The sequence below is a fragment of the Lemur catta genome, chromosome 5 (genome assembly GCF_020740605.2).
Source record: "Lemur catta isolate mLemCat1 chromosome 5, mLemCat1.pri, whole genome shotgun sequence".
Lineage (NCBI taxonomy): Eukaryota > Metazoa > Chordata > Mammalia > Primates > Lemuridae > Lemur > Lemur catta.
The window spans coordinates 31,297,848-31,321,759 of record NC_059132.1 but is presented as its reverse complement, the minus strand read 5'-3'; the positions used below and the strand labels follow the sequence as shown (position 1 = coordinate 31,321,759).

Below are 23,912 nucleotides of genomic sequence, written 5' to 3'. Positions count from 1 at the left end.
TATGTCAAGGAAAGGATATCTAGAAAAGTAGCCCTGAGGTAGTCTTAGCAAGAGAATGACAGGCACGATAGGCTAGCAGAGCTCTCAAGCATGGTCAAATGCTGACTACCGAACTGCAGCTCCTGGGAACACCAGCCCCTTCATAAGCTCCACCCACCCATTTTTCTTAACTGTATACATGTGATATTTTCTCCATCTTATGGAAAGTGCTGTTGAAAGGAGCTCTAGGATGAGTCCCCATGTCAGCCTCCTTCCAGCCACAGTGTCTCCCTTCATGCCTCCTTTATAGAATGTCCACGCTGCCACTGACCACTCTCGCTGGACAGATGTGAAAGCTGAGGCCCTGAGAGGGGCTGTCACTTGCTTAACTCAAAGGCCTGTTGGAGGCAGGGGCAGCCACCCCTTTCTTTGAGACCTATGACTCCAAGGCCCAAATGCCCTTTGACAAGTTTAGGGCCTGATTTTGATCCAAAGATCATCCAAGAAATGTTATTTCTGGATGGTTTACCTTGAAATACTCTACTTCCTCTTTTATTTTTCTTCACTCTGGAATTTGGCCTCTATTATTGCAAGGAAAGACTATGCTCACTCAAAATCCTCTGCCTGACCGGGCACAGTGGCTCATGCTGTAATCCTAGCACTTTGTGAGGCTAAGGCAGGAGGCTCTCTTGCAGCCAGGAGTTTGAGACCAGCCTGAGCAACATTGCAAGACCCCCATCTCTACAAAAATGAAAAGAACTAGCTGGGCATGGTGGCACACACCTGTAGTCCCAGCTACTCAGAAGACCGAGGTGGGAGGACCGATCACTTGAGCCAACAAGTTCGGCTGCAGTGAGCTATGATCACACCACTGCACTCCAGTATGGGCGACACAGCGAGACCTTGTCTTTGGAAAAAAAAAATAAAAAGCTCTGCCTGCTTAAGGAGATTTATGGACTCACATCCTAATGCCGCGCACTAATGCTGCCTTAGCATGGCTCACTCAGCCTGATGATGAATTGAAGTTACTTTGCTAATCATTTCAACCCTTTATGCTTTTTTTAATGATAATGTCTTACAGCAGACTTTTTAAAGAATTAAGGCCTGCTGGCTAGTGATCTCTTTGTCCTTTTACAGTTCCCTATCAGCAGAATCCTTACAATCCTCGGGGCAGCTCCAACGTGATCCAGTGCTACCGCTGCGGAGACACCTGCAAGGGGGAAGTGGTTCGCGTGCACAACAACCATTTCCACATCCAGTGTTTCACCTGCCAAGGTAGGAAGCCAGTTTCCCCACTCTCTTCTAGGATGCCTGACCACCCTCTCACCTCCAGGACACGCCACAGGGGTAGGGAGAACAAACACAGGCAGCTGAGATATCTACAAAGACCTAAGGAGACTTTCCTTGAGCCTCTTCTTAGCAGATTCTCCCTAAAGCAGTGTGGAGTGAAGGGGGAGCTTAGAGTGAAGGTAGCATTGGGATGTAGGAGACACAGGGAGCCTGGTGACCCCAGAGGGGTAGGTGCTGACCCAGAAGGAAAAAGGTCATCCTGCAAGCTTGACTTAAACATCTGAAAAGACTCCTGGCTTGTGCCTATAAATTCATTTGAGAGCAAATGAAAGTGCAAGCCACTTTGGCTATGATTCAGCATGGTTCTGAGATGATCCCCTATTCTATGACAGTGTGACAATCCTCAAAGGCTACATTTAACAAGGAAGACAGAAGAGACATTTTGACTTTGGTAAGGCTTGTAATTTGGGAGCTACAATTTCCTAAAGAAGGCAGCTAACTGGCAGCAGGAAGGAAGGGGCACCCAGCCAAAAGGGCCGGGGGAGCCCCTGGGCCCAGGGCAGCACCCCCTTCCCCAGTGTCTCTGACACATACCCCTCCAGGCTCCACCTCTTGACCTCTTTTTGCAGGCTTCCCTGTGCCACAGAGCAGATATTCTTACATTGGATTGTCCTGTGGGTTTACAAAATATGTGACCCCAAATCCCTGATGATCTTACATTTGCCCTCATCAAGTTTGAAGGATACTTTGTGTTCGCTTTTCCCTGCGACTGCCTGTCAGATACTTATAGCCAGATCTTCCCTGTGTCAAACTATTAATATATCTCAGGTCCTTAAATTTGGCCTCATCTGAAACGACTCCGACTGTGTTATCATCTGGAGTCTTCTCTTTGATCTATTCTAGTGTATCACTATCATTCTTAAAGCGTGATGCCCAGAACAGAGCTCAGTTCTCAAGGTCTAGCAGATACGAAAGGTCTGCATTTCTGTTAACGTAACTGATATTGAATTGACTTCCTGAGGAGCCACTTCACACCGCTGACTTATACTGAATTTAAGGTCAGTTGAAACCCCCAGATCTTTTCATATCGGTAACTGCCTCAGCCTCACATATCTGAGATTGACTTCCCCGGCCATCAAGACAGTCCTGCACTTCCTTCCTCATCCTGCCGGGTGAGAGTCAGGCCAGGGCACAGCGCCCCGGGCAGGGGGCAGATCCAGAGATCCCAGGGCAGCCCAGCCTCCCTCCCGACTCCAGCTGCCTGGAGACCCTGCCCCCCTCGCACCTGTGCTAGGCACTGAGGGGTCATTTTCTGGAGGATTTAGAATCCCAGGTCGCTGCCTTAGAATGACGGTCAGAGAGCGCCAGGTGTCCAAGGGCGTTGCCTCGTTACCACCCTCTCCCGCCGACAGGCACCTGTGCCCCGGGGTGGGGTCCCTGAGGCCCAGGGAGGGAGGGACAGGCCCGTCCCAGCCTGGGTCTCTGACCTCCAGAAGATGCCCCCTCTTCAAAGCTGCCACTGAACAAGCTGCTCAGCTGAAGACAGAGGGGCAAGTGTCCTGGGCTGCCATGTGGGCTCTGTCCCCATGTCCTGGGGATCTGAGTTAGATCATGATCTAACTAGACTCTGCACAGAGCAAACAAATTACATATTTATATTCCCTAATTTGTTTATAGAAGCATATAAGAGATATGTTTTAATTTAGGTGATTTAAATTTTATATTGAGATTTGGCATACCCCTTTGGTACAAGTTTAATTGCAAGAGTATCTTGGTGAGTGGCTAGTTTTACATTCGCAGAAATTGAGACAGGACAAAGGGTAAAGACAATAAAATTGTTAAAAAGTGGCTTGGGATACAACTTTGCAGTTATATTCCTAAGAGAGTGTATCAGTTACCTTTTGCTTAAGCTAAAACTTAATAGGTTAAACCAATCTTTTATTAAGCTCATGATTCTCTGGGGATGGGAGCGATGTTTCCAGTCTGAGTTGGCTCTGCTTAGCTCTACTGGCCTCATTAGGATGCTATGCAGTCAGCTGGTGGATCCACTGGCAGTGATTGGCAAGCTGCTAACCTGGGTGCCTCCACATGGCTCCTCAGCCCCCAGCAGGCTGGCTCGGGCTTGTTCATATGGTGGTGTCAGAGCTCCAAGTGCAAGGAGAGAGTAAGCTCCAATAAGTAAGATCTTCTCCAGCCACCGCTTGCGTCACACTAAATAGTGGCCTGTTGTTGGCCAAAACAAGTCAAATGGCCAACCCAGACTCAAATCAGGGTCATGGAGAAGTAGATTTTGCCTTTTGTGGAGGGATCTGCAGCATCAGATTTCAAGGGCAGAGAAGAGAGTAATTTGGCCATTTTGACAATCTACCACAGGGAGGTTATAGAATCTCTTTCGAAGGAAATTTTAAGGGGGAAGAAAAAAGGCCATTATTTTTCTGAGTATGTCCAATGTCAGCTTGCTTAAAGGTAAAACAAATGAGAGGATTTTCATTTCCAGCAGTAACCAGGATAGAGATTAGTTACCCTAGATGGCCTTCTCATTTAAAGAATCTAAAATTTTTGTGAATTTCTTTTACAACTCTGTTAACATGCACCACTGTGCTGACATGAAAGGAAGTAATCTGCAGAGGTCAAAAACAAAAGAAAAGCAGAAATCTGCTGTGACTACCAATGCCAGATTCCATTCTGATAGTTTGTGCTAAACCTTGGAGACCTTGAGCATTTTACCCCGATGTCTAAATAGATCATGGATATAAATTTTTTTAAAAATATAGTCAAGTAGAATATTTAAAATGGTCCTCCATTTGGCAAATGGCAGAAGTAAATGATAATCCTCTTTGGAGGAACTTTACTTTACTCCAGACCTCAAAGAATTCCCTCAGATAATGTTATTAGGAAAATAAGTAACTCACACTCAAAACCACACAAATCATAATTGTATGAGAGCCAGCAGAAACAATGGAGAGTAGAATCAGAACCTCAAAGACTTTGTATATTAGAATTTTCTGTCATGATATAATAACTATATTAATACATTTAAACAAGTAAGAGAAGCTAGAAAATATGAGCAAAAAACAAACAACACATTATAAGGAGTAGCACGGAAGATTTGAAAAAGAAACAAATAAAATTTTTAGGAATAAAAATATATAATCTTTGAAATTAAAAACTCAGTATATAAATTAAATAGCAGATTAGATGTTGCTGAAGAAAGAATTAATAAACTGGAAAATTTAACCAAAAAAGTTACACAGATATGGCCCAGAAATATAAGAATTCAACATTATATTGCAGATTAACGCTATGTTAATTAGGCAAGAAAAGGAGATAAAAAGTATCCAAATTGAAAAGCAAGAATTAAAACTACCTCTGTTCTCACATGACATGATCTGGTACAGCAAATTCTAAAGAGTTGCACTAAAAACTGTTAGAACCAATAAACAAGTTCATCAGGATTTCAGGATACAAGATCAATATACAAAAATTGATTGTATGTCTACATACTAGCAGTAAACAATCTGAAAATGAACTTGAGAAAACAACTCCTTTTACAATACCATCAAAAATTACATAAGAATAAATTTAACAAAAGATGTGCAACACTTATGCCCTGAAAACTACAAAATACTAAAGAAGAACTAAATAAAAGGAAAGATCTTCTGTGTTCATAGGTCAGAAGATTTACTGTTGTTAAGATGGTAACTCTTCAGCTTGATTGACAGATTTAATGCTATCTTAGCTCAGGCTGCCATAACAAAATACCCATAGACTGGGTAGCTTAAACAACAGAAATTTATTTTCTCACAGTTCTGGAGACTGAAAAGTCCAAAATCAGGGTGCCAGCATGGTTGGATATTGGTGAGGACTTTCATCCTGGCTGGTAGATGGCTGCCATCTTGCTGTCTCTTCACATGGCAGAGAGAGAGGAAGAAAGAGGGAAAGACAGGAAAGAAGTTGGACTCTTTTTTTCACACATACATAAAAATTAACTGAAAATGGATCAAAGACCTAAATGTAGAAGCTAAAACTGTAAAATTCTTAGGAAAAAATACAAGAATAAATCCTTGTGACCTTGAGTTGGGCAAATCTTTCTTAGATGTGACACCAAAAGCACAAGCAACAAAGGGAACATATATAAATTAGACATCATCAAAATTTAACACTTTTATGCTTCAAAATACACCATCAAGAATGTGAAATGACAACCCACAGAATGGGAGAAAATATTGGCAAACCATATATCTGATAAAACACTGTGTCTAGGCTATGTAAAGAATTTTTACAACTTAGTAAAGAAAACAAATAATTTCAAAATGAGCAAAGGATCTGAATAGATATTTCTTCAGAGAACTTATACAAATGTCTAATAAGCACATGGAAAAAATGCTCAATGTCATTTGTCATCAAAGAAATGTAAATCAAACCACAATGAGATACCATTTCATATCTAGTACAATAGCTATCATCAGAAAGACAGATAATACACATGTTGACAAGGATATGGAGACATTGGAACCCGTACACATTGCTAGTGGAAATGTAAAATGGTATAACAACTTTGGAGAACAGTCTGGCAGTTCCTGAAATGGTTAAACATAGAATTATCATATAATCCAACAATTCCAATTTCCATTCTGATGCTCAAGAGAAATGAGAACTCATATTCACACAGAAATGTATACATGAATGTTCATAGTAGTAGTATTCATAATAGCCAGAAAGTGGAAAAAACTCAATTATCCATCAACCAATGAATGAATAAATAAAATGTGGTATATTCCTGTAGTGGGATAATATTCAGCAATAAAAAGGAATGAAACACTAATAAATGCTCCATTGAAATCATGCAGGAAAAAAACATCACAAAAGGCTACATATTGTGTAACTCCATGTATGCGAAATGTTCAGAATAGGCAAATACAGACAGAGAAAAAGCAGATTAGTAGTAACCTAGGGCTAGGGGGCTGGAGGAAGATGAGGAATGATTTCTAATGGATTTGTGGTTTGTTTTGGAAGTGATGAAAATGTTCAAGAATTAGATAGTGGTAATGGTTGCATATAATCATATGTCAATATCATTCTTGAATGTAAATTTTAAAATCCTAGACAAAATATTAGCAAACCAAGTCCAGGAAAGTATGAAATATAAAAAAGATAACATAACTGACCAAGGTGAGTTTATTCCAGGAGTGCAAAATTGGCTTAATATTAGAAAACTGGCTAATACATTTCATTATAAAAATATCAAAGAATAAAAATTGATTATTTTAATAGGGCAGAAAAAGTGCTAGATGAAATTTAAAATTTAACACCTATTTATACTTATTTACTTTTAAAACTAGCAGGAATTGAAGAAAGCTGTAATAACTGATAAATGATGTCTATCAAAAAATATGAAGCAAACATTTTTAATGGTAAAATGTTAAAAGAATTCACTTTAAGATCAGGAACACGATAAGGAGGCTCACTGGCACAACTTCTATTCAACATTGGCCTGGAGGTCCTTGCCAATGCAGTAAGGTATGAAATAAAACTTATATGGTCTGGAAAGGAAAAACTAAATTTGCAATCATTTTGAGATGACATAATTGTATGCATAGAAAACCCAAAAGAATCTACAAATAATCTAGTAATATTAATAAGAAAATTATAATAATAAGGAAAGGAAAATAACTCATTGATCACTTTTAGATAATGCTAGTGAAATAATTATTCTGAAACAAATAATATAGGTAAAGAATCAAACCTTTAACCTATCTCTGATACAAACTGTACCATACTTAAATGTAAGCAAAGGGCTGATGAGGGAAAGTTTTTATCTAAGGAAGAGACTTAAGAGGCATATCAACCAAATGCAATGCGTGGACCTTGAGAGATTCTGATTCAAACAACCAATCACTAAAAAGAAAATTAAAAAAAAAAGGATGGGACAATTGGGAAAATTTGGACACATTGATTAGATGATACCTTAGTAGGCATTACTTTTAACCATTTTAGGTTATTGTGGTTAATTGTTCCAAAAATTTCTAATATTTTAGAGACACATTCTGAAATACTAGTACCAAAAAGAAAATCAATAAGAGAGTTTCTCAAGGTTACTAGATACAAAATAAATATAGAAAAATACGTTTCTATTCACCATTAACAAGAGACCATTTACCTTAGCAAGAAAACAATGTTTAATTTAGACATAAATCTCATTAAGTTGTATAAGCCCTTATGATAAAAATTATAAAATGTTTACATTTATAAAATTTCACAAGAAAAACGTGTAAGACCTAAATAAATGAAAAAATAGACTAAGTTCTCTGATAGAAAAGTAGAAATATCAAAACGGTGACAGTTATACCCTAGTTGAACTATAGATTCCAGGCAGGCAATTCTAATAAATTCCATATGGTTTTCCATTGAAATTTAGAAATCAATTAAAATTGAATTGTTGGCGAAAGGCCAGGAATAATCAAAGCATTCCTAAAGAACGACAACAAAGCAAGGCATCCTGTCCTACCAGGTATCATCACTTCTTATTACAAGTTATTAAGATAATATGGTTGTATTAAGGATCAATAAATAGACCACTGGAACTGAAGACAGAACCAAAAACAAACCTTCACATGTATGGAAACAATTTTTTGCAGATCAGTGGGGAAAGATTAGACTGCTTGATAAGTCACTGGCATGATTAATTATCCATGTGGGAGAAAATTAGATCCCTACTGTGTACCATTCCCTAAACTTAATTCTAGGTGGATTAACAGCTTTGCTATGAAAGTCAATACATACAATTTTATAAGACAATATAGGAGGTACCTTTTTAGGATTGCAGGCAGGGAAGAATTTCTGAAACATGACACAGAAAGTGCAAGTCGCAGAGGAGCATATTGATAAATTCAACAACATAAGAACTGAGAAATTCAGTTCATCAGAAAACACCACAAGGGGAGTAAAAAGCGAGCCCCAAATTGCAGAAAATATTTATAATAAATAATAAAAAAGGATTAATTTCCAAAATATATAAAGCATTTCTACAAGTCTAAAAGAAAAACAGAAAAATGGGCAAAAAGCATCAGCAAGCATTTTACAATAGAGAAAATACAAATGTCCTATATATTTGGAAAGATTCTCAATTTCATTGAAAATCAGGGAAATGAAGTTTAAAACCACAGAAAGATATTTCACATCCATCGTGTTGGCTAAACATGTCAGGTGTTACAAGTATTGTTGGTGATGCGCATCAGCAAGGACCGCGGGTGGGAAGGTGAACAGGAACAACTCTTCGGAAAACAGTGAGGCATTACTGCACAAATACAAGAGTGTTCATAGCAGCATTTTCATAAAAGAAGAAAACTACAAACCACTCAAATGTCCTTCGACAGTGGAATAGATCAGCTGTGACATATTCAGGCAATAGAATACAACACAGCAGTGAAAATGAACGAACCTCAGTTACAGGCATCGAAATGGGTGAATCTCAAAAACATAATAGCGAAAGAATGAAGCAAGCACAGCATAAATGCAGCATGATTCCGTCAATGCAAAGTACAAAACCAGGCCAAACTGAACAATATATTGTTTATGGATGCATCATAGATAGTAAAACCATAAAGAAAAGCAAGGGAATGATAAACACAAAATCAGGGGCAGTCTGGAAAGGGGGTGTTCTTAAGGAGAGGGAAACGGGCTTCTAAGGAGCTGTATTGTTCTGTTTCACAAACCTGGTCGTGGACACACGGGAGTGTATTTTATTCTTCTTCTTTAAGCTGTACATATGTATTTTTTATATTTCTCTACGTATAATATATTTCACAATTAAAGTGTTTTAAATAATGAATTAGATCACCCTCGGGGGGCCCTTCTGACTCTTTGACTTTGAAATTTCATAAACTCCAGTCTCATTTGAAAAGTTGAAAATCAACAGAATTATATGACAGATCTAGGACTCCTGGGATGTGTCCTCAGTGAACCACCTAACCCCCTCGTTTTACAAATGAGCTCCAGAGAGGTGAGGTAACTTTTGCAAAGTCACCCGGCACCTGAGGGTGGAAGAGGACCGTGCACAGAGGTCCAGCAACCTGCAAAACAGCACATTTTCACTGACACGTGCCAGGGCTGTGTACGAGGCCTCCTTCCAGGCATTCTATTTACAGCATGCATTCATTCCAGATTTGCTCAAAACAGATCTAACTTTGCATATTCTGTCCCATTGTCAAACCATATGATCTGCTTTTTTTTAATTGATAGAATTTGTTTGATTCACAGAATAATGACTGGCCCGGGTGTGTTAATGCCACGCCAATTCCATACTGCAAACCCTCTCCGTAGCCTTTCCTGTTGTTTGAACATCTGGCTCGGCTCAGCCTCGGACACATCTGCCGCGCTGGCCCAGCCTGCCCTCCATCCCTGTGCTCCCCACTGTATTTCCAGGAACCCCCGAGAGTCTTGTCAACATTTACGTCCTTTCTACCAAAAACTTCCTCCTGTAACTCCTTGGGGGAAAAGGGAGGAACTGATTGTTCCAAGTGTTCTTATGGCCTCCTAGGTTTCTCCACTGGGTGAGGTGACTCTGGGGGTGGAGTTGGCAGGGGAGACAAAGCGGAGAAAAGAAGGGAAAAAACAGGAGCTGTTTCCAGTGAGGTCGTAGGCCATGACCAAACCGATTCCACAGCCATGAAGTCAATTGCTCCACCACCTGCACACCCCAGAATAGCCCGTGCTCTGGCTGTGCCTGCTCTCGAGACCAGGCAGTGTTAGATGTGAATTTTCATGATGCTGATGGAAAATGATCCCTTCCTCCCTCCCACCCCCTCCTCCACCATCTTTTCTGGGTTGGCTTCAGGGGCCACGAGCAATAGCTCACACTGAGTTTAAAATGTTTAGGCATAAAGCAAACCCTAAAGGAAGCTCTTCTAGACTCACAGCATGTCAGTTCTAGAAGCTCAGCCTCTTCATTTTGCATATAAGTGAACGGAGGCCCCAGAGAAGAGGGAGCCAAGGTCACCGTCATCCAGAGACTTAGTGGCAGTGATGAGACCAGAGCCCAGGTGGTCCAACTCCCAGACCACTAGGTCTCCCACTGTTTCATGCAGTGACCTCTGGAACTGCCCCCTCCTTGCTCAGTCTGGCCCTTTAAGCCTCTGGCCCGTCCGCAAAGGTGAACAAACACACTTGCAAAGTATCTCCGGCATTCACCTGGAAGTCTCTCCTATTTTTAACCTGGCTGCTTTGGCAGAACAACTTTCCCTGTTAAAGATGGGGTGTTGTCACCCAGTTCCAGGCTGGCTCCTCAGACTTAACAGGCTTAGAACTACCTTGTTGGTTTCCCCACCCTTGATCACTCTTGGGAAAGCTGACTCGTCCTAACCAAGTCCTCAGGAAAGCAATGTATAAAGCCGGAGTACCTGTTTATTAATGTAGACAAGAGCTGCAACTCTCAATTAGACTACTTCATGGTGGCCTGGCCAGCTCCTTGTCTCAAAGGCGATCTAGGTGGAAAGTCAAACCATCGGACAGCAGCCTCAGCACAGGGGGAGGTGGTCACAGGATTTGAGTGGGCTCTGCAGCTGCCTTCCTTTGATGCTAACCAGCCTTCCCGGCTCACTCACCCTTGCTCCAGCTGACCAATGCACTCTGCGGTGACTCAGCTCTGGTGGCCTTGAGAGCCAGTCATTCCCTTGGAAGACTCTGCCTCTTTCTGCTCTGCCCGTTATGTGTGGATTTTCATAACTTAACTCCTTACAGGAAAATCTTATTTCCCATATTTCTCAGTTCTTCAGTGAGGGTGGATTCCACATGATTCAGTCATTCAGGTTCCTATAAATCCACCCATTCTTCTATTATCTGTCCTACATTCAATTCCTCCCTATTATCTACGAGGATATTCCAAGGGACCTTATGAAATCATGTCACATCTCTATTCAAAAGCCATCAAGGCAGTTGATCATTTTTGCAGCCATGTAATAATGAATTATTATAATCTTTTCCACACTTTTGCATATGTTTGAGATTTTTGTTTTAAGTTTTTTAAACTAGGGAAAAAGCTATCCACGGCTTCTCAGTATCCTGCAAAGCCTAAACTTCTTCAACTAGATTCAAGCCTTCCTCTAAATGATCCAAACAATCTTTTCCTGTATTACTTCCCTCCCTTCCCTACAAACACCACCCCTGCCCCAGCCTTCACACAAATATCATTTGCAACTTCCTACCTCTGTGCCGTGGTTCATTCTGTTCCTTCAGTGTTCAGCTCAGATGTCACCCCCTCCAGAAAGCCTTCCGTGATCCTTTCTGACTGGCAGGGCTTCCTTCTGTCCCTGCCCCCCAACTTACAGCCCTCACTGCCTGCATCCCCCTCATGGGCCCATCACCCACGACCTAGGGCATTTTCTCTGTATGGTCTTCTCTCTGCATGCAATTGTAACTCTTCAAAGTTCAAGGGGGCGTATTTTATCATTCCTGCCTGGAAACAGACTTACCCTTTATGGCCATGGCAAGCACAGATTCTAGACTTCACATCATCCATCCCATTGCCATCCTAAGCTGTTCCAGGTTGGGATTTGGAGCATATGGTCCCCACACCATTCTTTACCTGGCACAGAGTCACGCACACAGGAAGAACCCAGGAAACATTTAACTGAATGATTCTATTATTACATTCATGATTCCACCAGCTGTGCTGCGTTGAGTGAACCACATGGCATTAAACGTTTCACTCGCGTATTGAGAGGATTGCACGGCATCCGTGGTTCTCAGTCAGTGTGCATCAGAGTCAGCCTGGGAAGTGTGTTCAAATGCAGGTACCTGAGCCCAGCCCCAGGGAGTCTGATTCAGGCCCAGGCATCTGCCTCTTAAGGGGCTCCCCGGGTGATTCTAATGCACATGGACTACAGGCCATCCCTTAGGGAATACTAGCCCCAAAGGCCTGTGAGATATGCCACCTGGCCACTCCTGACAAAGTCAGACACCAGCCTGTCCCCCGGCGAGAACCTTGTGCTTACAGACCCTTCCTGGACTCAACTTGCCCTTGTTTCCCTCCTTGTTGCCCCAAGTGTGTGGCTGTGGCCTGGCCCAGTCAGGCTTCTTCTTCAAGAACCAGGAGTACATCTGCACCCAGGACTACCAGCAACTCTACGGCACCCGCTGCGACAGCTGCCGGGACTTCATCACGGGCGAGGTCATCTCCGCCCTGGGCCGCACCTACCACCCCAAGTGTTTCGTGTGCAGCTTGTGCAGGTGAGCGGGTGGCCAGCAGGGGCCAGGACCCTCTGCATGAGCCCCTAGAGAAGGGGCAGACATGGCCTTTCCCAGGCAGTTCTGGGGTTTACAGGGCTTATGTACACTGAACACTTGGATTTCTAGAATCTCAGAGAGGTAGGATCTGACAGGCCAGTGGTTTTCAAATCTTTTAGCAGCTGGATCTTTTTTGTAAAATGCAATCTGTTGTACAACACTAGTTGGTCATGTGATAAAGACAGGATGAGGATCTGAACCCCCAAACTCAGCCTCCCAATTCCCCTCAAAAGGCCTCCAAAGGAACCACTGAGTACCCTGGTCTCTCAGAACTCTGCAAACCACAGATCTGGCCTGGCCTCCCACATCCTCACATACAGGTGGTACAGGGACATCTGTTCATAGCCTTGCTCCATCCACCCAGTACCACCTCGTGCTGGCAGAGTGACCCTGGCAAGGGCCCATCTCTGTAAGCTTCATTTTCTCCAGCAGTAAAATGGGGGTCAAAACCATGCCAACCTTTTTGGGTTTTCTTGAAGATCAGTGAGATGATGCATGCAAAGACCTTAGCTCAGTGACCAGTATGTAAGTGTGTCTGTTTTTATTATTCTTTTCATTATCATAATGATAATCATCTAACCTCTCTCAGGACATCTCCAGGGACGGAGAGATCCTCACTACCTCCTTCCTCCCGCCTCCGGTATCTCAATCACTTGTTAATTTAGCAAATGTACATTAAGACTCCACTGTATATATGCCAAGCACCACATTAAGGAGATGAAAAAAATGAAGAAAACCTCAGCCCTACCCACAAATACGTTAAAATTTAATGGACAGCTCAGATTAAATCATAAGTAAAGCATGATTAGAGTGCATGTATATTTTTAATTGGGAAAGGGATTTATAGATTAATGATTCTCCCCATAAAACAACCACTGGTTAGTTACCAGTTGGAGTAACTAATTAGAGTTTCTGATTGAGACTAATGACAGACTGTGCAAGAAAATAGAATCTCCCCGTGGAATTCATTCATTTACCCATCTCTGAAAACCTAAGCCCTGGGTCCTGGGATCCCAGACCCATCGGAGGTTAGCACAGAGGGTCCGTATGGCACAAGGTGAGTTTGTAGTCAAGCCCCATAGAGATGAGGTGACTCCCCAAGGTCATGACTTTTTACCACAAGTCAGTGGCTGGGCCATGAGGACATAGCTCCCTTGTCCCACATCGCTCACACAAGGGCAGTGGAGCCACAGGAAGCCGCTGTTAGGGCCATGCTCAGAGTCCATATAGCAGGTGTCGCACTACAGGAGCAAGAGCAGCTCAACAGTGGGATGGGCAGTGCTGGGATTCTGTGTACGGTTTACGGTTTAGTTGGGGAGACAGAACATCGCGAGCTCGAGAGCCCTGGGCTGCGGAAACCCAACAAATCCAGGGGAGCAGAGGAAGAGGTTCTTTATGGACTGACAAACTTCCTATTAGGATGGGGGATTTTGAGAAATGTCTGAATAGTAAACAGAAGAAATTTTGTAAGTTTGGGAGCTGAATGAGGTGGGATTTTTTTAATTTGTTTTTGGTTTTTTTGAGACAGAGTCTCATTCTGTCGCCCAGGGTAGAGTACCATGTCATCAGCCTAGCTCACAGCAACCTCAAACTCCTGGGCCCAAGCCATCCTCCTGCCTCAGCCTCCCGAGTAGATGGGACTACAAGAATACACCACCACACCTGGCTAATTTTTTATTTTTAGTAGAGACAGGATCTTGCTCTTGTTCAGGCTGGTCTCGAACTCCTGACCTCAAGCAATCTTCTCGCCTCAGCTTCCCAGAGTGCTAGGATTACAGGCATGAGCCACCACACCCAGCCTGAATGAGTTCTTGACATATGGGGATAGGTTAAATTGGGATGTAAAAGTCCTTCCAGGAAGAGAGAACAAGTCTATGAGGCGTTAGTAACCTCTTCCTCTTAACAGCTGAGAAATTAAGCTCAGATAAGCATCATGATTTGCCCCGTGTCTAAATCACACAAATGGTCAACTGGGCTCAAGCTCTGGCCTCTGGGCCCCTTTTTGAGTGGTTTAGTCTGCCTGGCAGAACAGTGTTTGAATTTGCCTGGTGCTCTGGAGGTCAAGCTGCATGTGCCACTCACGTGCTTTGAGCGCATGTGTTATCAGGTCACCCATAGCCACAGAACCCCTCAGAAGAGGAGGTGTAGAATTTCTCCCTCGAACCCCTTGCAGGAAGCCTTTCCCCATCGGAGACAAGGTGACCTTCAGCGGTAAAGAATGCGTGTGCCAGACGTGCTCCCAGTCCATGGCCAGCAGTAAGCCCATCAAGATCCGCGGACCCAGCCGTAAGTTCTCCTCACGGGCCTCCCTGTTCATGGGCCTGTCTACCCGGGCACCCCTATCCCTGCACTGTCAACCACTCCCACAGGCCTGGAGGGGAGCGGGGGTGGGAGGTCCCACCCTGGAGGACCCCTGAATCACGGCCCAGTTGGCATATGGCCCAGACTCATGCTTCACAAGCACAATTCGGGGAAGACAGGCTGCCCGGCCATAAACAGTGCTGGCCGGTGCCACACATCAGCCTCCGGGGCGGGTCTCTTCTGGGATGAGCTGGGTTCTGATCTTATGTCTCAAGGACACCCCAACAGAGCTGATCATGTGTTTTGTCACCAGTGATTCTCAGTTTTTACAAACTCCACTAAGAAAGAATTTGTAGACATGTCTCACAAAAGAGGAAGTGTGGGGTACCCTGGGGGCAAACCACAGGAGCTATGCTAGCGGTTCTTAGAGTGTCCATGGCCCGCTGCATCAGCATCACTGTGGGACTTGTAAAAATGCAAATTTCTTGGCTCACCTTGGGCCTCTAGGGATGGAAGCTGGGAACCGACATTCTTAGTAAGCCTCTGGGTGATTCATTTGCTGTTCCTAAGATTGAGAGCCACTGTCTAGGGATGTGCCCAGGGCTGGGGGGAGGGCATCTGCCATGCCACGGTGACTGTTATGTCCTATCACCAAACCCCCAATTTGGGGGGAAACTGAGGATGGAGAGTGTACCTTAGCACAGTCATTCTAATTTGTGGAATGTCCGTTCCACTCAAGCGTGCCTGGTAACAAGGTGTCTAAATCACTGTTCCCAGAAGCCCTTGTCAGCCTGCCGACTGCGTGCACCCTTCACACACACACACACACACACACACACACACACACACACACACACACCACACACACACACAGACCCGCAAGCCACGCCGGCTCCAGTGTTCTTTCATGTTATACGACACTCTCACCAGCCTCGTGGAGAGAATCAATGAACACCCATTAGCCCCCTGCGCTGCATCACTGGGCGGGTGTGGGGGGCTGTGGGCCACGGCACCCGCAGAGTCAGCATGCTGGGGCCGCATCCGCCCGAGGGGGGAGCGGAGAACACCCCGAGTCAGCAGGGCTCGGCTCCCAGGGGCTCCATTAGAGTCCGCCCAGCCGTGGAGAGCTGAGGAGAGAGACAGTGGGAGCCCTCCCTCCCCTGCCCGCCCTTCCTTTCAGCCGAGGGACCTGTTCCTGGAATGTGAGAGCCCCTCCTTCCCTGTCCTCGCTCGTGCGCAAGAGCAGTTTGCTGCTCCGACCACGTTTCCATCTGAGGGTGGCTCAAAGCACACGCTGTTATCCTTCATAACTCCTTGAAAGCATCATCCGGAATGACAGAAAGACCAGGATGCTGGGATGCAGGACCGCGACCCTGCAGCGGTGCTGCCAAGGGGCCGAGACTAGCGGGGCCAACACCACTGAGGTAGGAGAGAGGCAAGCCCGAGACAGGAGGCTGCTGATTTTCTGCGTGCTGCAGAGCAGTCACATAGCCTCCCCGAGACTCAGTTTACCCAGCTATAGAAGAGGGACTGAATTCTTACCTTCTCCGCAGGAGTGTTATGGAAAGCAAATGTATTAGGACAGGAATCAAACTAACATAGAGTGTAGCGTGTAAAATGTTCTATAAACATAGAGAGAGTGAGGGATGATGTTAGCATGGAAGATGAATATAGAAAGCATGCCAAAAAAAGGACTGAGAATAAGATTCCTGAGTCTTGTTCTCTCTGTTGAGTTGTGTGTTACTTTGTGTGCTGGGGTCTCTGACAGGTAGGAGATTTCCCCTGCTGAACGTGGGAATCTCTCAGGTGAGCATGTTTTCAGGGAGAGGGTCCTAAATGTCTCCACCGTGATTTGGATGATTAGGAGGTAGAGGAAGGTGAGGAAAGTGGGAAAGTGAGTGGAGAAGAGCAAATGAGCACCAGAGCAGTTTCCAGAGGGTGCACCCAGGATTCTGGCTTATCTTGTCACTCACGAATTAAAGACATCAGTCCGTGGATCTGCAGTGCATATGTTTGATAGAGATATGTTTCCAAAGGTGGTCACTATTCATGCTGAAAATGCAAAGTGGCCTCCTGACTAGATGGGGTGTTGGAAGAGCTTCTGAGTTCCCAAGGGACAGAAGGAACCAAAGCCAGATTCAAGAGGTTTCTAAGAAAAAGAAACAACATATTGTGGAAAAGGAAAAGAAGGATGAAATAGTTGGTCTTTTTTTTAAAGCTACAAGTGTGACATTTCATCCCTGGAGGGTGAAGGTGTTCTGGAAAATCAGGAGCAATGTCTACTCAAAAGAGACCAAGGAGAAGACTCAGAAACTGTCGAGAGAAAATAATCCTGTTACTTACCACAGGAAGAGGAAATGTCCCCTCAAGACCTCTCTGAGAAGAATTAGCAACGGTAGCAGCATCAGCACCACTACCCCATCACCAGCAGCACCTCAACAGCCACCATCATCATCACCAACACCAACTGACTGTTACTATTGCCAGGCCCTGCACAGACCTCACTGAAAACAAACAGCAGCAGTAGCAGCAGCACCACCACCATTATTGTCACCATCATCGCTACCATCATGGTGACCAACACCACTGCCATCACCACTGTCACTACCAACACGATCATCAACACCACTGCTGTCATCAGTATCAGCATCACCACTGCCACCACCACCACCACCACCATCACCATCACCACCATCAACACTACCACCATCAACACCACCACCACCACCATTGCCACCATCAACACTACCACCATTACCACCATCAGCACTACCACCATCACCACCACCACCACCATTGCCACCATCAACACTACCACCATTACCACCATCAACACCACCACCATCACCAGCATTGCCACCATCAACACTACCACCATCACCACCACCACCACCACCATTACCACCATCAACACTACCACCATCACCACCACCACCACCACCATTACCACCATCAACACTACCACCATCACCACCACCACCATTATCACCATCAACACCATCACCACCACCACCATTGCCACCATCAACACTACCACCATCACCACGACCACCGTCAGCACCAATACCACCATTACTGTCACCACCACCACCACCACCCTCACCATCACCACCAATGCCACCATCACCATTACCACCACCAACACCACCATCCCCATCACCACCACTGCTAACATTGATTATTACTATTTTCAGGCACTGCACTAAGTATTCTATACATAATATCTCATCTAATCATTACAACAACTCTATGAGGGAGATAAGAGTCACTTTTCATAAATGAGAAAACTGAGACTCGAAGAGCATAAACAACTTGCCCAAAGACACATGATGATAAGTAATGGAACTAGAGTGTGAGACCAGGCAGTCTGGCTCTGGAGCCTACTCCCTTAATGCCCTATACCAGAGACATGACTTGCTAATTGGGAAGGGCCCTGTCTTCTGGATTAGTTGGCTAAAACAAGGTGGAGAGCTTGCTATGACAAAACCCACTCATTTTTGCTGATCTAAGTGGAATGAATGACACAGTCAAGAAAGACTAAAAATGGCTGAGGTCTTTAGAGAGCTCAGTAATAAACTAGAGGATTTGGGAGGAACAGGTGGTGGCATCATACTTTCTGCCAGCTGAAGACTATAATTTTGGAATAGAGAGGAACATAAGAGGAGTGGACAGCTGGCTCTGCAGAGACCAACTCGGGACAGGGTGTGGCTTTTCTGACCCTGATTATTACCCTAGACCCACGGGCTCCCAGATGGGCCACCTGAGGCTCCACCCGTGGTCAAGAGTGAAAGGAAGAACAGGGAGAAGAGGGTCCTGATAAATACAAAGCCAGTGCAATGGAGGACCAGCAGTATAACATGACAAGAAAAACCACGTGGAGAAGACATCTTAGAATTCTCAGGAGGAATCAGCAGGGCTTCCCTACAACAGGAATATAGCTTCTGCCTTCAGATCAGAGGTGGCCAATGCACAGTGTTTGGGTTACAAACACGAGAATGTGAAATAACAATGACGACAGTCACTTATTGGGTACATACATGCCAAGTGTTGTGCTGAGGCCTCACAGGCCTGATTTTCATTAATCTTCACACCAGTGTTGTAAGGAAGATACTCAGACAAGGAAGCTCAGCTTAAGGGTCTACAACTCACAAGCAGAGAAGCTGGGGTTCTCCCCTTGGCCAGCTTCTCACCACTCATTCCAACCTCTCAGTCCAGCCTGTAACCACCACATTGTACTGTCTCCTAAATATTAACTCAAGACTCTAAATTCATCTCAGATATATCGCCAGAACTTAGAAAGATAGGACTCATTACCAGAATGTGGCCACAAAAAAGCTACAGCTACTAAATAAGTTTTATTGAAGAGGTGGAGAATTGTTGTCTACCTCTGTGGGATCCACGAGCGAATTGGTCAGTGCATGACCATATCAAGCAAGGAAAAGTCAAGTGTAAGGCATGAAGGAGAAGAAAGAAACTGTAGTTGTCTTTCATTATTTGAAGGAACTGTTATATGGGAAAAGAGGTGGATTATTCTCGGTGCATAAGAGTAGGGGCAGTCACAGGAGTCAGGTCTCAGCTCCATGCAAAGAAGACAGTCATGACAATCACATCTGTCCAAAAGCAGAGTGGACTTCCTCAAGAGGAAGTGAGCCACCCACTCCTGCAGGCCTTTAAACAAGAGATGGGTGCCCATCTGTCAAGAATGCTGTAAATTCCTGTACTGGGTGGGACATTTGGCCAAATGCTGTGAACTCTGAACCCCTACGGAATTATTAAGCCCTGTCACAGAGGCCCACAGGGACACAGGTTCTGTATTTGTGTCCTATAAAGCTTGGCGAGACACCCGCAAGCCCCAGGTTCCTCTACACTGAGCTTGAGCGAGACGCTTCAGACGGCTGTCTGGCTGTAGAAGAGAAGTGGTACCTGACCTCTCTCAACTATTGCATTCTGAAGCCTGTGATGATTGGGGAGGGGCTGCAGGGGCATTTATAGACTTCTCTGAGAAAAGAAAGGCAAAGAGTTAAATGCCAAAGCCCTTTATTCTCCCAGCCCCCATATGAAAGCCTGAGTCTTGAAGCATTTTGCAGTTGGAGACCTTCCTGCCCCCGGCTTGTACCGAGGGATGTTAGAATCGAGCTCAACGGCCAGAAGGCGGGGTGGTGTGGGAACTGACTTGTCCAGACACTTCATCAGGGACCCGGGCCCTCCCCGCAGCCTGGACACACCACCCTTCCTAGATACGCAGACACATCATCTTCTCTGCCGGGGCTGGCTCCCAGATGGATGTGGGGGCTGTGCAGCCAGGACCCCCCAACTTGTGTGCCGTTTCTTTTCCCCTCATTACTCCAAAGCGTGCATTTGCCTTGCGGTGCCAACAGGGAGGTTTGTCCTCTGGTAAACTTTGTCCCATGACCCTTTCCTCCTCCAAAGTGGGCCATCCGGTCGGCTAGGCCTGAATTCCCAGCATCTCGCAAGTACCTTGGATGCTGCTCCACTTCCTGCCCCGCCCCAGGCAGTATTGAGCAACAGGCAGAATGCCAGCTCGGCCCATGCTCAGTCAGCCCCAGCACACGTTCCAGGGTGACGATGACTGGGAGTGAGGGCACCTTCCTGGTTTGAGACAGTCTTATCAGACTCTTTAATCCCTGCTACCTGGGAAGGCAAATGTTTAGCACATTGGGGAGAGGGAAGGCTTGGTAAATCCATACTCATTCAGCAGATATGCTTTGACTTCCTGCCATGTGCCGAGTACTGTGCTAGACAAGGGTATATATTTGACCACAAAATATGGACACAACCCTTGCCATTGAGTATACAGCATGAGGGTGAAAAAAAATGTATACTTAGCCTGTCCCCAGGAGGAGTGCTTCTTAAACTTTACTGTGCACAGAGATCTTGTTAAATTCAGTAGTTCTGGCGGGGATCTCAATGCTGCACGCTGTAAGCTCCCAGGAGATGCTGATGCTGCAGGTGCCAAGGTCACAGAGAGTAGCAGAGCTTAGGTCGCCACTTGAGGAGGACCAGAAGTGCAGGGTCCCCTCTGGATGAACAGCGTGGTCTCGATGACAAGCAGGGAAGTCTTTCCTTCTCCCCCGCACCAAGACTGCTTGTCAAGAGGCCGGGGCTCCAGCGGCCTTTTCTCTGACCTGGTAGAGTCCCTGGGCAGCTGCTGGTGCCAGGGTGGGGGCGGCTGTGGGAACACTGGCCTTCAGCAAGGGGTTTCCTCGACTTCAGCCTGAGATGGCCGGGGTCAGAGCTGCGTCCTCTTGTCTCTGCAGACTGTGCTGGGTGCAAGGAGGAGATCAAGCATGGCCAGTCGCTCCTGGCACTGGACAAGCAGTGGCATGTCAGCTGCTTCAAATGCCAGACCTGCAGCGTCATCCTCACCGGGGAGTATATCAGCAAGTGAGTCTCCCCGCCTCTCTCCCGCTGCCTGGGCCTCTGCATTCTGCAAGCCTGCCCCTTCCAGCCCTTGCCTGAATCTCAGCATCATCTCCCTCCTTTCCATCGGCTACTCTGGCCACAGCGGCATCACTCCCTGCAGCCTCTTTCCCCGCTGCGCCTCCCGGCATTTCCTCCTTGTTCCTCATGCACCATCCTTCCCTGCCTTCTGCTCTCAGTGCCACTAGCAATCCCAGGCTTTCGCTCCTTCAGCTTAGCCAGCCTAGCAGGGAGAGAGGCCTCTTTCCAAAGAACTCCAGAAAAAGTTCCCAGGCTGCCTCTGATCTGGCCATTCTTGGGTCACATGCCCTTTCCTGACCAACCACAGGCCAGGAGGACCTGAACCCTCTTGGGGGGCCAGAGAGCAGCCCACGGCAAGCTCACGTGGAAAGGGGTGGCTTCCAAAGGCAAATCCAGGGACTGCACTGCCTCCTGCAGAAGGGGACATGGGTGCTGGCCAAACAACACTTGCCTGTGTCTGAGGTACAGGTGAAGGGTTGTGAATATTCAGAGAAAGGAAGGATCACTCCTAACTGGCAGGAGGTGGAGCCTGGAATCTGTGAGAGCTTCATGGAAGGTGGTGATATTTGGATGGACCTTGGAAAAGAGGGGAAGATGTGAAAAGGCAGAGAAGGAGAGCCAGGCAGGTGGGCAAATACTAGACGCCTCCATCCTGTTTGGGAGCTCACGTGTGCGCACAGGTGAAGCAGGGTCCCAGGCTGCAGAGGTGAGCTGAGGTCAGATCACCGAGAGCTCTGAATGCCATGTTAGTAGGAGCTGGGCATTCCCTGCTGTACCTGCCAAGTAAGGAGTGCCCTTAGTAAGTCACCAGCCAGGAGTCCTTGAGTCTGGGAGCCTAAGTAAGAATTCTCTGGGCAACTTGGGGCTTGCTTAGGGCTCCTTTCAAGGAGGCCCAGCCCAGGTTGCCCACCACACCTGGCACCTCTACGATCTGGCTCTGGGCCCCTCTCCTGGCTGCCTGCAGAGTGGCAGGGGCTCAGAGGCACTAGCTCTGGCATCAGATGCCCGGGGTAGAGGCCCAGCCCACGTGGCCTTGGCAAGGGACTGAACTGCTCCAGATCTCAGTTTCCTTATTTACGAGAGTGAGACTTAGAAGACAACCTACCTTGTAGGGTTGTGTGAAGGCTCAGAGATCTATGCTTCTCACGTAATAAGTGCCCAGTAAATATTCATTTTACCATCTGCCTCTTTTTAGAATTGTGTGTATTTCAAATTCCCCAAGGCCTCACCAACCATGAATCCAAATGAGGTTATGTTGGCATTTATACCCAAATCCAGTTGGCTTGCTGTACCCACCTCCTGACAAATGACTTTCCCCCCTGCGGAGTTATCCTGGTTGAAAGGGTTGGGGAGAGGTGTCTCATGGGCTCACAAACAAGCCCCTGCCTTGTGGGCTCAGTCTGACCTCCAGAGCTTTGTCGGGCATCACTGCTCACTGTGCTTCTCCTTCAGACCACACTGTTGCCCTGTGCCCAGGGCGGGCCCCAGCAGTCCCAGCGTGCCCACAGCTCTGAGATGGAAGCATGGCATGCCTCTCCTTTAGGCTTCTCAGTGTCTGAGCCAAGTTCTCTTCTACCCAAAAGTGGGGGAAACGTCTCTCTCTGTCCTCAGAGTTCAGACCTAATCCTCAGAGCTGGGTGGGGCCCAGAGGCTGTGCTGAGCTCTCCGATGCCCCCAAATGTCTCTTCAGCCCTAGAGAACTGAGCACCAAATGTCCTCCTCCAAGACCCCTCTCAGCGATCATGGTGATTCCTCCAGCTGCCATCTGCTGAGTATTCATGCTGGCTAGACACAATCCTGAGCCCCAGGATACACTGGGCACATCTCCTTTAACCCTCATGACACTCTGGGTGACAAACCAGACCACCTGGGTTTGAATCTTGGCTCTGGGTCATCCTAGGTGACCTGGGGCAAGTGGCTTAACTGCTCTGTGCTTGGGTTTTCTCATCCACACAATGGGAATACTGATAGTTCTGCCCTCCTAGGGCTGCCGTAGGATTAAATGAAATAATCTGTGTAAAACATCATCAGAGGAGCTGGCACACACCAAGCAATAAGTGTCAGTGGCTACTAGTAGTAGCATAAGAATAATTAACACAATCTTATCACTGCTAAGTTATAAGCATTGGGTAAAAATGGAGCACACAGGAGGTGTTGGGGGGGATGTAGTTGGGGGAGGCTTCCTGTTATCTACCGAGCTGGGAGCACAGTCAGATGGTTCTTTCACTACAGGTGAAATGTGTGATTAAAGGAGGAGCCTCTAATCTTGGCCCAGTCCCCGTAGGCTGCAGGTCCTGGAACTAATTGCCCCACAACACGCACACTGATCCGCCCTAACTTCCTTGTCCTGTGTGAATATCCTCTTATAGGGATGGCGTTCCGTACTGCGAGTCCGACTACCACTCCCAGTTTGGCATTAAATGTGAGACTTGTGACCGATACATCAGCGGCAGGGTCTTGGAGGTGAGTGGGTACAAGTAACCGTGAAGATGTTTGAGCAGAGGGGCCTGTGACTCCAAAAAGTCATCACCGAGGAAGGAAAAAGTCACCCCACACCCCTTCTTCCATAGCCTCAACCTTCCATAGCCTCGACCAGC

General features: G+C 46.1%; 1 protein-coding gene across 4 annotated transcripts in view; it reads left to right on the top strand.

The window, feature by feature from the left end:
• ABLIM3 (actin binding LIM protein family member 3) overlaps nucleotides 1-23,912 on the top strand; it is a 104,284-nt gene that overhangs the window by 36,617 nt on the left and 43,755 nt on the right. For all 4 annotated transcript variants that reach the window (XM_045551417.1, XM_045551415.1, XM_045551418.1 and 1 more), the window contains 5 exons: nucleotides 1,117-1,254; nucleotides 12,312-12,495; nucleotides 14,726-14,838; nucleotides 21,132-21,258; nucleotides 23,685-23,778. In XM_045551417.1, coding sequence (XP_045407373.1) covers nucleotides 1,117-1,254; nucleotides 12,312-12,495; nucleotides 14,726-14,838; nucleotides 21,132-21,258; nucleotides 23,685-23,778 — 656 coding nt within the window. The remainder of the gene's footprint in view (nucleotides 1-1,116; nucleotides 1,255-12,311; nucleotides 12,496-14,725; nucleotides 14,839-21,131; nucleotides 21,259-23,684; nucleotides 23,779-23,912) is intronic.